The 16,884-nt window shown below is 40.8% G+C and overlaps 1 protein-coding gene across 1 annotated transcript; it reads right to left on the bottom strand.

Moving 5' to 3' along the window:
* Positions 1 to 223: 223 nt before the first annotated feature.
* Positions 224 to 9,680, bottom strand: SEM1 (SEM1 26S proteasome subunit). Its single transcript, XM_042477542.1, has 3 exons — positions 9,501 to 9,680; positions 2,236 to 2,329; positions 224 to 326 (listed from the first exon to the last, which is right to left on the bottom strand). The coding sequence occupies exons 1-3, from the start codon at positions 9,577 to 9,579 to the stop codon at positions 275 to 277; spliced, it is 225 nt and encodes a 74-aa protein (XP_042333476.1). The 5' UTR covers positions 9,580 to 9,680; the 3' UTR covers positions 224 to 274.
* Positions 9,681 to 16,884: the final 7,204 nt, after the last annotated feature.

The raw sequence follows: 16,884 nt of genomic DNA on the forward strand, positions 1-16,884 counted from the left end.
ATATTGAAGGGCAAAAAAAAAGAAAGAAAAAAAAAAGAAACGTTATGATGAATCCCTGCTTAGAACAAGCTAGCAAATGATTTTAAAATCTATCTAGTAATTCAGAGTAAACAAGATCGGTAAACACTAAGCAATCCCTGTTTAAATTAATTTTCTTTATTTATAGGAAACAGGAAAAACATTTGGATAATAATGGACAGTCTAGTATCTTCTCTTCCATACTGCCATTCCACATCTTTGCATTCACTTTACAGTCCAATCTCACATGGCAACATCACTGGAAGCTATGAGTTTTCCATCTTGTTGCCATCTTTTCTAGTTCTGCCCTGTAAAGATAAACCATCACAGTCAAATTTTAAATCATGTAAAATTCTAGACATTATCCTTTTTTTGTTTGTTTTTTTACACTAAAAACAATGGTGTAATGAGATATAACCAATATTTTGTTTTGTTTTGAAACACTGGCTACCCAGGAGGCAACCTCATTAAATTCTATGGGACTTACTTTTGAGTAGTCATGTGCAGACTGAAGTTTTACATTGATTTCAATGGGACTTAAGTTCAATTAATGGTTTGAACTTAGTTAAGTTCAAGAGCCAAGCCCTTCCTCCAGTCCATCTGCCTTTAGGCTTGCCAATTAACCACGTTTGGGGCGCCCCTCCTGGCACGGGTGCAGCCCCAAAAACGGGAGCCCCCCAGTTGCGGCCTGGGTTGCTGCGCCCCTGGCAGGCCTCGCTGCCCTCCTCGCGGGGGGAGGCGGGGATGAAGAGGAGGGGCAGCGAGCTGCCTGGGGCGCAGGGGCGAAGCTGGGGCGGTGCCTCCCCGCACGCCGGCCACCCTCCTCCGCCGCCCCCTCTCCCCCAGGTTGCGCGGAGGAGGCAAGGTGAAGGAGGCAGCATCCTCCACCGCGGGAGGGGGAGGAGGCGGGGGAAGGTGGGCAGGCGTGTGGGGAGGCGGGGGATTCTCCCCCCCCGCGAGGCCCTGGATGGACAAGGTTTAAAATGTAGGACCTTTTTTTAAAAATTTCCTGGCCAGGAAACCAAAAAAAAAAAAACCAAAAAAAAAACCTACATTTTAAAACTTGTCCTACATTCCCCCATTTGGAGGTCCCCAGGGATGGCAACCTATCTGCCTTGGTCCAGGTCGGAGGTGGAGAATCTGCTGGACCTGATCCTATCCCCACCACCACTCACTTCTCCTTTTGTGTCGTGTCTTTTAGATTGTAAGCCTGAGGGCAGGAACCGTCTGACTAAAAAATTTATGTACAGCGTTGTGTAAATTTACAGCGCTTTATAAATAAAGGTTAATAATAATTAAGGGATGAAACAGATGGGCAGGAAGGACTGGCCAGAGCCGTTCCCGCCCCATTGTCCCGGAACGACAGTGATCACACGCGTGGTCCCAAAGGTGCCTGCTACTGCAGGCCGAAATGGACAGTGGAAAGGAGTGGAAATATTTGCTCCTTTTGAGCTGGTTTTGGGCTGCCTTAGCGATATCTGGCACACTTGTGTCATCTAAATCCCATGCCCCTGAAGCAGCCAGAAGCTGCCGTGTTTTTCAGGCCTTGGTCTAGATCCCATTTTGGGGGGAAAAGCAGGATGGAAATGCAATAAGTAAATAATTAAATAATATAAAGTTAACACAAATACATGAAAAATGAAATCTGGTAATTAACTGAGTTCTCATTAAACATGATTATCTTCCTCTTTAGGCATTTGCCATGCTTTTTGCATTCTGACCAGTATGTACTCTACAGTGGAGTGGGAGAACAACACAACCAAGTTCTGTAAGTGATTTCAAACTGCTTTTTCAGTCTGACAATAAGTGGGATTGGTATCAAATTCAGTGGAGATGGTCAGTTTAGTTATTCTAGAACAGAAGCAGAACCCTCCTCCAGTCTTCTCCTTATAACTGAACTGAATGGGTTTGGAAGTCGGTCTGAACAAAGTAAATGTCTAATAAAATATAGTTCTACATTTGCTCTGGTAAATGTTTAGCTAATGAGTTTTGGAGATACACTGTATTTTTCAATACTCTCTGATCTCAGTTTAGGTAAGGACTGGGGAACCTGTGACACTTCAGATGTTGGTGAACTCCCATTCACATAATTCCTATGAAGCCTGGAAAATAGTGAGTGAAGTAATAGCTCATCAACATCTGGAGAGCCAGATGTTCCCCATCCCAGCCTAAATGTTTTTCTTTATATCCATATATTGATTTTTTTTTTCAAATGACCTTAACTGATTGGAGAAATCATCTTCCACATTGTCATCATCCCAGTTGTCTTCCCACACATGTGCATCTTCATCTTCATCTAAACCAGCCCAGTCTGAAAACAAGATACAGAACATGCTAATTTTGTACACAGTTCAACAAACCTTGGATAAAATGCCTCGATTCCATTTAAATCAAAAACACAATGTAATCTCAAGGACAGTTAATTTCACTGATTAATAGCTGGACTAAAAATGTAAAAAGCAAAGGAACTGAAACTTTGGTGCTTGCTCTAAATCAGGGAGGAGCAACTGTGCTGGGGTCACTTCAGCTCCCCAGGAAACCTTGGAAGGTGCATTCATCCAGTGTACTGCCTCCCATTTTGAGAAGTATTTCTGCCCCCAAACACTCTCTTGGGTGTAGGGGACTTGGCCACGTTTGGGGGAATTCCTGAGCTATTTTAGGCTCAGATGAAGCTTTTTTTAAACAACAGTAAGTGAGCAGAAGTCACTTGCTGTTAATGCCCTCCACATTGCCAAGAGGGCACTGGAGGGCATTTTGAAGCCAAATGATTGATAACTTTTTTTTACCATTTTTGTGTTAATTTGACCACCCCCAAGGAGCCCTGGGTGCCACAAAAATGGCCCGCTGGGGGCCCATGGCCTGTATTTTGACCACCCCTACTGTAAATGCTACATTTCTCATGTATCTACACATTTATAAGATGATAAAAGCCTTATCAGTGGGAGCAGTGGTATTTTAATGCCTCAGCCTGGCCCAGAGCCAAGAAACATGGTTTGTAAACGCACGATTGGAGTCAAATGACAGAAGCATTTCACAGACTGACATCCTTAAAGGTCTGGTTGATAATTTGTGGCCACAGATATTCTAAATCTGACAGACTGAACTGAAATGAGCAGAGTGAATCAGTACTGGGCAACCCAGGCAAGATGATGGGGTGAGGAAATAAGGCAAAGAGGTAAGAGTGCAGCAAACCAGAGGCTATATGACTAAAGATCAGGTATTAGCTCAGGAAGCAAAAAATAAGGTTGGAGCCAATTGAAGAATGAGAAAGAACTAGAGTTCTGGCTGGGTAGTGAGGTGAAGTGAGAGGTGAGGTGCTGTTTGTGCCTTCAAACTCCACAGCCAATGATTCATATCAGTTGGGGCCATAACATCAGGGAATTTTAAAACTGACATGTGAACAAGTTGCACATCAGATTTTTCATCACCGAAGTAGGAGCTTAGGCTATTAAATAATGTGCTTTTGCCCACCCCCACCCCACAACAGGCTTTCACACTACTGGCACAAATATGTACGGTTTGAGATGCGCAATGACAGAGGCTGCTAAGTAAACAGTGCCCTGCTCTACATCTCTTCTAATATTTTCTGCAGGGCATAAAATGGGATAACTGGCTTTCACAACCCAATCTGGTAATGATTTCCTACTGACTGCTAAACTAGAAACTTGCTTTCTATATCTAGTATTTCACACTATAAGGGCAGAAAGAAGTGTGAACCAGACTTGTGATTAAACTTTCTTGATGGAAATGTGTAATTACACTGTGATTAAGTGACTAGCCTTTCAACTGAAATATTTTGATAGCATTTCTCAAAAGGAACAACCTGTAGATATTTCAGGGCAAACACATTTTAGTTTCGTATTTAGCTCATAAAGCCTTAATGTACAAAACTGAGTCTAAACCAAGAGTTATTGGGAATAAAACTGAGACATACACAGAGATAATAGAAATATAATACAGTCGCCCCTCCTAACTGGGCCCTGGTGGCACAGTGGTTAAATGCCTCTACTGCAGCCACTCACTCACAAACCTTAAGGTTGTGAGTTCGATACCAGCGAAAGGGCCCAAGCTTGACTCAGGCTTGCATCCTTCTGAGGTCACTGAGTACCCAGATTGTTGGGGGCAATTAGCTTACACTTTGTTAAATTGCTTAGGGGGCGCCTAAGTGATAAGCGGTATAGAAATGTACTTGCTATTGTTATCTTGCAGATCTCGGATCCACGCCCTTGAAAATCCGTGGAGGGGCAACCTTCATTATTTTCAATGTGGCGCACACCTGGCACACACAACCGGGCACACATCCCATTCAAGCCTATGGAGCTTGACTATGTGTGAACCTCTGTGAAAACAGAGAGCCAATTATACACTTGTGTGCCTTCTAGCCATTTTTGGCTTATGGCATCTCTAAGGTGATTCTATCATAGGATTTTATTGGCGAGTTTCTTCAAAGGGGGTTTGCCATTGCCATCCTCTAAGGCTGAGAGAGTGTGACTTGCCCAAGATCACCCAGTGGGTTTTTATGTTCAAGTGAGGAATCAAACCCTATTTTCCAGAGTCACAGTCCAACACTCAAAACACAACAACATGCTGACAACAGATCTTGCTAATCCTATTTGGTAAACCAGCCCTTGTACAGACTCCCCTCTCACAGCCTCTCCCTTCCCTGGATCAAATATTTCCCAGCCTACTTAACCACAATTGAATTTGTTGGCATTTATATTAACTATGGTTAGCTAAGTTTCTTGTAAACAGAATCTAGAACTCATTTCAAGTTACAGATCCTGGTTTAAGGTAGTGGTTCTTAACCATGTTGGGGTCACAGACCACTTTGTCACAGGCTGTAACTCCCATCAGCACAGCCTAGGGGGAAGGATGATGGGAACTACAATACATTAACAGGGCCACGAGTTGCACATGCTCTAGGCTTTAACTGAGGCACAGAACAAAAAACATAACAGATAATGAAACAATATATTTTTATTCCAGGTACAGAAAAAGTCAGCAATTAGGCTTGTAACACTAATTCAGTAACTGAAATTTAAAGGGATGAGTGATTATCCTTATAACAAAGTAATTCCATTGATTTTCAACAGGGCTCACTTGCAACCTGTCCTCTCTGTAAGACCATACCTGCCGCGGGGTCAGGAGCAATGATTCACCTTTGAAACAGGTTACAGGGCCCCTCTGTAATTTCTTTTTGTAAAAATATTAACACCATTTTTTCAAGGTGTAGACATTCACTTATAGCCACTTCTATTTTCCTCATCCGCATTTTCTGGCATTTTTGGCTATCTTTGCAGCTCCTGGAAGATCCCAGGAGCAGAAAATGGGCTCCCAGCCCCACTAAAGTTGCCCACTCCTGTTTTATATCAAGTAATATTATTACTTTTCAAATGTAAAACTTAAAGCTCACCCTGAAGTAGCATGATGTTTGAAAAAAAAAAAAGCTTGGGATAACATAAGCTTTCAATGGAGAGGGAAGAGACTTCTTTTTTTCAGGCAACTTGCTCAAAAATAAGAAGACAGAAAGACCAACTATATTCTTATTCATTTGGATTGTCATTGCACGCCTTCAAGCCATGACTTATTGCGACTAGTGAACCTATCACAAGGTTTTCTGGAGCTGAAAGTGTGTCACTCTTCCAGGTTCGCCTAGTGGGTTTTCATGTCCAGGATCTCCAGAGTCAAGCACTATACCATGCTGGTTCTCCATTTATTTAGCTCAGTTGGTCCTCCATGTATTTTGGACTTCAGCTCCCAAAATCCCTAGCCAATTTGGCCAGCAGCCAGGAATTATGGGAGCTGGCATTCAAAACATCTGCAGGTCCAAAGTTTGGAAACCACTGATCTATATTATTTGCACAGAGGTATAACACATAAAGATCACCATCCACTTGTACAGTGTGCCCGCGCCACACACAGGTGCCTTTTACGTGGCTTTCAGCTTAACTGAAAGCCACACAACACAATTGGAATGGTGTATGTGCCCAGCCGCGCCGCACATCATGCACAAGCCCCATTATTTTCAATGGGGCTCAAGCATACGTGCTATTTGCGTAAGGCAAGAACGCACTGCATTATTTTGGTTTGACAGGTAAAATGAAAAATTATACAGGTCTTTGAAATGATATATCAGTAACACTTTTGTAAATTGAGTGCAATACACCAAACTTATAATAATTTGAAAAACATTTTTATAAGCATTTAAACATGATTTTCCATTACATGGCGCTCACCCAAGCAACCTATATTTCACACCTGTGTAAGATTTCCCATGATATTTGGAAAATGATGAATTCTCATACATATGTGCCAGCTACAGTGGAATGCTTAATAAAAACAGAACAAATCCACTTCAGATGGATGACTATGGATGAAAGCAAAAAAAAAAAAAAAACCACCACTGAAATGTACAACACTTTAATAAAATCATTCTTTGGACAACATGCTTTGCTTTATATGTTGATATCACTTTGCACTGAACTGCAAGAGAACTAAGAACCATAACTTTTGGACAATAACATTTATGTGTTTATTAAAATGAACCTTTTTTAAGAGTGAAACCGCAAGATTCACTAGATATTAAATTTATATTAAGATCTCACTTAAAGTAACAGTGCAAGACTTGCATTGATACCCACACTAGTAACATTTGTAACAGCCAGCATGGTGTAGCGGTTTGAGCACTGGACTCAAATCCGAGCTTGTCCATCAAAACCCTCTGAGTGACTTTGGGCAAGTCACATTCTCTCAGCCTCAGATGATGGCACTGGCAAACCTCTTCTGAAGAAACATACTGTAGAGTTGCCTTTAGGGTCACCTAAGTTGGAAATAACTTGAAGGCAACCAACAACAACAACAACAACAAAGTGTTCTCAACCAGTCTTCAGATGACAAACAGCTTGAGAATGGTATCCAGAAGGCACAAGAGCTCTCATTCATTACAACTGTTTAAAACTATACATTTTTAAAATGTGAAGTTAGATTCAAACTATAGTTTTGAACTTTCATACTACAGTAATAAGTTATGCAAACCAGAGCTCATTTAAAGACTTTATCCAGTCCATAGCCTTACACTTAGAGACAGTTACTGTGACATATAAATCAAGTCAGAAATATTCACATTTATATAAATGCTGTTTCACTGATGAGAAATTATTATGCTCCTGTACTAATAAAATACACCTGTTCTATGCTATCATTCCATAGACAAGGGAAGCCTGTTTGTTTCAGCAAGTCTTTGAGGGCTGATAGGGGAAGGCCTTTTATAATGTGATGTATTATCTGTATTTGTTCTTTTTTAAAATTGTAATGCTTTTAACTGTTTTAACTGATAGTTTCGTTGTATTTTCAACTTTTGTGTTAATGTGAATTTTTCTGAGCTGCCTCACATCTTGGATTGGGGGAAAGGCAGAATGTAAATGAATATAGTAATTAGAACAAATCCCACAGTAATGGAAATATCCTAAATCATACAAATAAAATAAAAATTAATTACTCAGTATTTCGGTATTTAAACCAAGGTCTTTGGGTCACGCAGTTCTAACCACATTTGCTTTAAAATAAGCTCCACAGAAAAGGATTCCTCCTAAGTAGGTATGTATAGGATTGTGCTGGCTCACTTTCCTTGGGGTGGCTCCTCTGTGTGTCTGGGTGTTGTGTGACTTCAAGTTGTTTCCAACTTGTGGTGACCCCAAAGTAGGGTTTTCTTGGCAAGTTTCTTCAGAGGGGGCTTACCGTTGCCATCTTCTGAGGCTGAGGGTGTGTGGCATATCCAGGGTCACCCAGTGGGATTTTTATGGCCGAGCAGGAATTTGAACCCACCCTGCTCTTCAGAGTCACAGTCCAACGCTGAAACCACGACACTATTCTCACCCTGCATACTCTTCCTTATACTCCATCACATTTGCTATGCAAAAGTTGGAAGATACTGTGTCTCCCAAACACCTGTGCTTGGCAAACAACAAAACATAGGGCCCCAACAGACAAGCCAAAATAAAGCTGGTCTGGAGTGTGGCTTTGGCGCAGCCTTCGGCCTCTTAGGACACATGCATCATTTAAACACCATACCTCCAATGTGACCCGAAGCAGCTTTATTTTGGCCTGTCTGTTCAGGCCCATAGAGATTTTACCATCATTCTGGCATGAGTGCAACCAAACCACCTTCCACGCTCCCATCAGCATATCTCAACCTACAGCCAGACCTATATTTGTTATAACTGGACAGCTGGCTTCTTGAAAGGAGGACAGGGCCAACCTTCTGACATAGGGGAAGATTGTTCATGGGCATGTGCAAGTAGATGACAGGCCAAGTTTAAGTGGAAAGAGAGCATGTATGTGTACACTTTACAATGTCAACTTACAGTGACCCCACAAATTTCGGTTTTCATAGGCAAGAAACACTTAAGAGGTGGTTTGCTAGTTCCTTCCTCTGAAATGTAGCCTGCAGCACCTGGCATTCATTGGCAGGCTCCCATCCAAGTACTAACCTGGGCTGACCCTGCTGAACTTCTAATATCAGACAAGATCTTGTGCTTTCTGGGTATTCAGGCCGGAAAGAGACCATTGTTGTTGTGTGCCTTCAAGTAGTTTACGACTTATGGGAACCCTACACAGGCTTCCCACAGGTGCTGGGAAATCATGCCCTGAAGTTGCATCCAGGGTGACCAGGCATCCTCCTTTTTCAGGACATGTCCTACATTCCAACCATCTGTCCAGGAGGGATTCAAAAACATGCCTTTCATTTTGAGATGCCTCAAAATGCCAAGGCCAGCCAGGTGACCAGAAAGTCCTCCTTTTCCAGGACAACGTCCTCCACTCCCACCTTCAGTCCAAGAGGAGTGTCAAAATGTCCTCCATTTCTGAGCATGACTAAGCATGAGTTTGCATTGATAAGAGTGAGGTGGTTGTTGTGCTTTTATATGTTATATCCTCCATCTTTGAGCATGACTAAGCATGGGCTTACATCTATAGGAGTGGGGTTGTTGTTGTTGTTTGGCTTTCATTTTGGTAATGTCCTCTATTATTGAGCATTACTAAGGTTTACATATACATGAGTGGAGTTGTCTTTTTGTTTTCTATTTTTATAACGTCCTCCATTTCTCTTGGAAGGCCTTCCATTCTGAGGAAGCCAGGGCCTTCTGCTTGAAGGGCCCTCTCCCTCCTCACTCTCTCATCCCATGTGGAAAGGCGCGAGTGAGCCAGTGCGCATGCGCGTCCTCCTCGCCAGAGGCCTAGTCGTCCCTCCACACTCGCAGTGGTCCCTTTTGAGAGATTTTGGACTTCATCTCCCAGAAGCCTCAGCCATGCGGGCCAATAGCCTGGGATTCTGGGAACTGAAGTCCAAAAAACCCCATTAAAGAGCACAGTTTGGGGCTCACTGCGAGAGCACCGCGACACAACTAAAGTCAGCCTCCCCCCGCGAGGCAGCCTCCCTCTCTCCCTCTCCCTTCCCACCCCGAGGCCTCCTTCTCTCGGCCTACCTTCGGCCGGAAACTCCTCGAACTCGTCGTCCTCCTCCAGAAGCCCCAGATCTACCGGCTGCTTCTTCTCCGACATCATCCGGCTCTAGCCGCTCTAGCTCCGCCCCACTCGTCTGCTCCCCGCCGCTGAGGATGACGGGATACTGACGGAACCGGGCTTTACAAAAGGAACGGCCAAAACAGGAGAGGGAGGGAACGCCCCGCGCATGCGCTCTTTTACCTGAAAGGGCGCTTCAGGAATGAAATCCTGGGAAGTGTAGTTTATTGTGGCACCACAGCTCTCTCTGACAGAGAAGGCTAAATACCTCACAAAACTACATTTCCCATAATTCCCTAGCAGCCAGCCCAGGCAGTTAAAGCGGTCTCAAACTGGATTATTTATGCAGTGCAGAGGCAGCCAAAATAAAATAAATAAATGTAATAATAACAACAATAATAAAATAGCTTTTGCAGCCAGAAATGTCCATCAAAATCTTTTCTTTATTTGGGTGGATTGAGAGGATAAGTGTTTCCTCAGTGTTACCTCATCTCTTATTTATTTATTTATTTATTTATTATTTACAATATATACCCCACCCTTCGGCCCTAAAGGCTCTCCATTATCATTATCAATATTATTAATATTAATTAGACGGTTCTCTGCCCTCAGGTTTACAATCTAAAATTTTGGTAATTTTTTTTCAATCTAAAATTTTTGTAAAAATTTTTTTTACAATCTAAATCTAAATTTTTTTGGAGAGGAATAAAATTGTGGGAATTGAATGAAAAGGAAAAGGCAATAAAAGTATAAAATAGGCATTCAGTGACGCCTTTGTGTGAAGTGTTTTCATTTTATTTTTCCCCTCATTCTTTTTAATCTATCATTCTTTTATACATCAATAATAACACCATTAAACTCACTATATGAGATAAAATTAACAGCACAGTCTCAACACAAAGAGATTTCCCTCCCCAACACAACGAGAAATTAGTTTCTAACGTATCGTCAACTAAATATCCCTGCGTGTATATTACAATACATAATTAATAATTATTAATCAATTTAAAGGAAATTAAAAATTAATTAAATTTAAAGGAAATTAATTTAAAGGAAATTTAATTTAACTAACTTAAAGGGAAGAAAATAAGCAAACATTATATATACAGTAAAAGATACATTTCTTAGCATCCTATTGTGGAAATAAAGTTTAAGGTATATTTTAAATTTTAAGAAAGGGTAATTAAAAAAAATAAAAATATGTGCAAGTTATTTATCGTCCCTCCGTAACAAGTATTTTGAATCTTTAATTTTCTCCTATTTAGGTCAAAGAGCTTTTCAAATGTTGGAATATGTGAGGTGTTTTGTTTTTTTTCCTGAGGGTGGTTAACTGGTTTATTGCAGCATAAGCAAATAGTATTTTTGGTAGCTTGAAAACTCACAGGTATTATTATTGGGCATGAGTTTTTAAATGGGCTTCAGTCCAGGAAAGCGTATTCCAGATAAAACATGATGGTCTCTCAAAGGCACCATGATTGTTCCTTGATTTACCTGTGAGTTTAGTTAGGCTTGGAGGTGAATTTTGGTGCCTTAGGGGATTCGAACTCTGTTCCAACTGTAGTTGACCACCCTTTTAACTAGTACGCTACATTTATTGCAAATATCCATTAACCTGGTTAACAAGGCAGCCTCCAGGAATATTCTAAATATAATTATAATACAACCTAATTGGTGTGTGCCTCCAAGTCATTTCCAGCTTATGACAACCCTATCATGGGGTTTTCTTGGCAAAATTTCTTCCGAGGAGGTTTTTCATTGCCTTCCCCTGAGGCTGAGAGAGTGTGACTTGCCCAAGGTTGCTCAGTGGGTTCTTATGGCAGAGCTGGGAATCAAACCCTGCTTTCCAAACTCTGACACAACTATGCCACAGCTATGCCACAACAACTATGCCATGGTGGCTCAATATACATAAGTCCTAGAGATGCTGAAGACTTTTTAGTACTTGATATATGTTTATAAGGCCCAAAAAGTCCAGCACATTTGCCTTGGGTTCAACTGTAAACCAATGAAGGAACCCAGTTCTTTCCATTATTTATTAGCCCATATTTCTCTTTCTTTAAAGGATGTCAGGACTTGTGTATTCTTTATGGTTCTGTAGAAGAGGAAACTTTTGACAAGTGAAACAAACCATGTAGAAGCTATAAGATAAAGGAAACTTTGCAGCTGCCCACTCCTGTTTCCTCTTTCTCTTTTAAAAAAAGAAATCTAAATCATTTCAACAAATCATTAGTGGTGCCCTTTATAAGATCCTGTAGGCCGGAGTGTCACAAAGTTGTGGATTTTGACACAGCAGCTTAAGAACTATGAACTAAAAATTAATGATTAAACATGTATTAAAACAATGTCTCCATTACACAGAATGCAGCAAAGCAAACAATTTTCTTACGGAGTCTTACCCATCGTTCTTCATAACTTAATTCTCTGTACTAGGGGACCATGCCAAAATAAATGCATGTTGCAGAGGTTTGAGAATAAAATATTGTTTTCAGTGACTGTTCGGTAACAGGGAAACCAACAACATTCGCCAGTTCTCTGGTCCTGAGATAATTTGTGTAGGGTAATGCATAGCCAGAAAATGTCTTTAGAATTACAGCCTCAATGGGCTTGTAGCTTTTCTATATATTTTGAATCTGTTCCCAACTTCCAATATCCACTTTTGAGATGCAGTCTGGAAAGAACTTACTGTATATATTCATGTATAAGTCTAAAATTTGACCAAAAAAACCTGGATCAATGTAAGTAATGTATTTTAACTCACATATATACATACATACATACATACATACATATATATGGTAAAAGAAAAGAGTTTAATCTGCCCTGGAAGCACTGACCCTCTTCTATTTTCTCATCCATCTAGCCTTTAGTATGAGCACAAATAGTTATGCTTGCTGCAATTTTGTAAGTTCTTTGGCATTGTTTTCCATTCTTCATCCTTTACATCCTTCATGAAATTCCCCTAGGTTTTACCCTCAACTTATCCACAGGTCATATCAAAATCCATAATTATGGCTCCAAAACCTGCTCTCGGATTATATATGAGGTCGACTTATAGAATCATAGAATCATAGAGTTGGAAGAGACCGCATGGGCCATCCAGTCCAACCCCCTGCCATGCAGGAAATCCAATCATATATGGTATGTTGTATGTGAGCGTGACTAAAATTTAGTCTCAAGCCCAGAAACCTTAAGCTGCAACTCTCACTCCTTTGTGCCTAGCTAGACACATGTCAACCAATCTCCAAAGCCCTGCTTTATGGAGAAGTGTACAGAACATTCAGTCATAAATTTGGTTTCTGCCTTGAAAATAAAACAGCATTTTCCTTACTGATCAGTTGCATTTGAGACATATTTGAGAGGCACTTTAAAAAAAATCCCCTTTGCAGAATTCATTTTTTTAAAAGTATTGGTGACAATCATGAGCAAGAATAAAATCCAGACTTATTGTAAATATCGACTTCACAAATTCTATATTTAGTTTTTAATGAATTGGACTTCACTTGTTTTTTAACCTGTACATGTAACATGTAACAGTTAATGGTTTCCTTTTGAAACATAGCTTGAGCCTTTCCTTTCTTCCAAGAACACCTAAGTTGGACGTTTCCTTGTTCAGAGATACATTGGATCGAATTATGATACTTGATCTTGTATCCACTATTTTGTAGTAACTTCACATTTGCTACTCAAGTAACCTTAGTTGCTCAGATTGAAGCAGTCTGTATAATGGTTCCTTCTCCACCCCATAGGCTTCCAGCTTGATAGGATCTGGTTTTTTGTATTAAAGTCACCTTTGTTTTGCTCCTGTGGGCATCTAACCTATCCTCCATTTAGAAGATAACAATAATCATTTTCTGGGTAATTTTATCATCAAAAACCTTTAAGTGGCCTCATACCTCTTAATCTTTTGCTGCTGCCAGTTGCCCTAGGTGTGACGTAGGCAACTTTAACACATTGGAAAACCACTTTATCCCACCCAGAGCATTGCCTTCCCCACTTTGCTTTAAAAGATGAATGGAGAGATGCACAGGGAATGCACCTTCTTTTAAAAGTGAATGGAACTTTGTAGGAGCTTCAGGGAGAGGGGATTGTCTTTGAAAACAAGGCAGGTGCTGTGGTGTGCATGAAGCATGAACCTTGTTTCAAAGCAAAAACAAGGAGTTCTTTGATCACAAATTGCTTCATTGCTCAATTTGGCAGGGACATAGGACAGGGGCCCATGGCCTTATCCATGCCACCTATAAGCTGCATGCTTTGCTGTCCTACATTTTTCATCTGTTTTCTCCAGGTAGTCTAAGATGTAGTTTCCTGGTAAGTCAGTTCCATTTGCTGTCTTATTAGAGGTGGTTTCAGTCTCTCTCTCTCCCTCTGCTTTCCCAATGTGCTTTCATTCTTCCGCTTTCTCTCTCTTCCTTGCTCTCTCTTCTTTTGCTCTCTGCTTCACCAAACTTCTGTTTCTTCATAGACAAACCTGCCAGGCATTTCTCTCAAGTCCCATTGCTGCAGGTGAATTTAAGGAACCATCCACAGCCACTTAGATGCATTCGTAAAAAATGTAAGATATCAGATGCTGATCAGGCATTGCATAAAGTGAAACTGATACCATAGGTCCTATTTCTAAAAATCACCATATCTGTAGTAGATCAGCTCTAGATATAGCCATTCCAGACCCTCTGAATGCAATTACACCTAACTTAGACCTGTTACAGACAGGCCAAAAATAAAGCTTGCCTTCGAGTCACTTTTGGAGGTATGGTATTTCATGATGCATGAGTCCTAAGGGTCCAAAAGCCACACCCAAGCTGCACTCCAGTCCTTAGGACAGGAGCGTGGCTTTGGTGTGGCTTTGGACTTTCATGCATCATTGAAATACCATACCTCCAAAGTGACTCAAAGCAGCTTTATTTTGGCCTGTCTGTAACAGGCCTTAGTCACACCTAATTTTTTTCAATAGGTCTAGCCAAAGTATGACTTATGGCTATGTCCTGATCCAACTCATTTGCTTTAATGTGCTGTTGGACATTGCTGCATTGGAAAAGCCATTAAACAATGCCTATTATTATTGTTATTATTTGCAATCAAACTACTAGTAGAGAAGCCTCAATCCATGCAAGAGGTTAGAAACATAAGATGCCATCAGTTTTCAACTGTACAACTCTTGCTTTTCATAAATGTATTCTACAGTTACAAACCCAGAGGGTAACTGATTGAGTTTGGTGAGCTACCTGCTTGTTGTACCTGCAGAGAGGGAGATTTATCACTTTAAAATGAAGTTGCATTCTGCAGGAGCTTGTTGAATTGGAGCACTGTCTAGCACCGAAGAGGGAAACCTTAATTTACATCATCTTTTTCAGTATTTTGCAGGGGGTTAAACTTAACATTTACTGCAGAAGAGGGACACTGTCCACAGAGTTTTATATAGAAATAAAGTTTGCATTTTCCTGCATAGGACAGAATGAGCCTGTAGACATTCTTGTTTCTCATGTAGGCTATGTTTCATTCACTAAACTGAATGCATATCTGTTCAAGTCTGGAGTCTTAATTTGGGTTCACAGCAGAACAATATGTTGGCAAGGAAAGAGATGGTTTCATCTGGTAAAACAGAAGAGTTATATCTGTGCAGCACTTAAAAAGAACTGTAAAATCACATTTTTCAGGCGAATTTTGTATTCTGTTGGTGATTCAGAGTAACAGAGAGTTCAGCGTGTACATGGCAGAACAAGTTTGTGCCTGTGGAGGCTCTGATGTGTTCTCACTAGGCAGTTACTTTCCTTGCCTTATAACAGCATTGCCAGTTTGCTGGTTCTTTTCCTTGAACACTGAGAAGCTGATTCATGAGCCAATGACTTGCACAGCTGGCTTGTACTCTGTCCTAGATTTAAAAGGGAGGGGGGAATAAGCACTGGGATTGTTTCAGACTTGTTACAGCATGTTCCTCATAAGATCAGTGGTTAGAAAATGGTGGAAAAGGAAATATGGCCATTAAGCCCATTTGAATTTTGCCTTCTCTGGAAGATTTGAAATAATAACAACCATGCGCTAATTTTATAAAATGAAAAACAAGAATGTACTTTATTGCTGCTTCAGCTTAATAAAAGGTTAACACCAAATACATGAAGGCAAGTTATTAGATTCTGAGAATATGGCCCCAACTCAGTAACATTGGACTTGACCTGAGAAACTTAAATTCAGCTCAGTTTGTTCTTAAATTTGACACCTTCTTCTCAGTAGTCCCCTTCCCACCTTGCATTGATGAAGGGGTTCTACATATACAACAGGAGTAGGACCATACTCTCAGCTCCACAACCAGGTTCATGCATTCTCAATCTTGTACCCCAACAACCCTTAAAAGAGTGGAAAATATCTCTTGGAGCAACCCTTTTAGGACAGCATATTGCCTCTCCTTTGGCCCTGCAACTAAATTTCTCACCCCATCCAAAGCATCCCTTTGGCTAGTTTGTGCCAGTATGGGTGTACATTGATTTACATAAATTGCATTGCTGTATGATGGCCCATGGTATGATAATTATAGAACTATGGCATGGTAAAGATATCCATTGACATACCTGCCATGTGAACAATGCAATGTGCTTATGTTTCCTAGGACCTGTCCAACATGTGTGCGTAAATACATTAGAGGGGGTGATTCATAGTGGCAAAAGTAGAAGAGAATACTTACTCAATTCACCATCCATCAGCTATCTGTTGTTGTTGTTATTATTAACTGCTCTCAAATTGACCCAAACACATGGCAATCCTGTGGATGTGACATTTCCAAGACCCCCTCTCCTCCACTGCTCTGCTCAGGTCCTGCAAATTCAGACCCATAACCTCCCTGATTGAGTCTATCCATCTAAGTCTGTGCTCTTCCTCACTTTCTACAACCTTCTACCTTTCCTAGCATTATTGCATTTTCTAATGGGTCATGCCTTCTCATGACATGTCCAAAATACAACAACCCCAATTTGATCATCTTGGTTCCAGGGAGACTTCAGGCTTGATCTGTTCAAAGACCCATTTGCTAGTCTTTTTGGTTGTCCTCAATATCCTCAGCACTCTTCTCCAGCACCACATTTCACATGAATTTATTTTCTTGTTGTACACTTTCTTCACTGTCTTGCTCTCAAATCTGTACATAGTGATGGGGAATACAATGAACTGGACTATTCTAACTTCAGTGCTTTGTTGTATAGCTTCACTAGGATCTATTTAGGATCTTGCAGTCTCCATTCTGATCATGTTTGACCCAAGGTATGAGGACTGTTTTACTATTTCAATCTCCATCTAGGTTGAATTTGTGTAGATCCTCCATGTCATTATTTTTGTTTTCTTTATGTTCAGCAGTAAGCC

Source organism: Sceloporus undulatus, chromosome 6, assembly GCF_019175285.1.
Source record: "Sceloporus undulatus isolate JIND9_A2432 ecotype Alabama chromosome 6, SceUnd_v1.1, whole genome shotgun sequence".
Classification (NCBI taxonomy): domain Eukaryota; kingdom Metazoa; phylum Chordata; class Lepidosauria; order Squamata; family Phrynosomatidae; genus Sceloporus; species Sceloporus undulatus.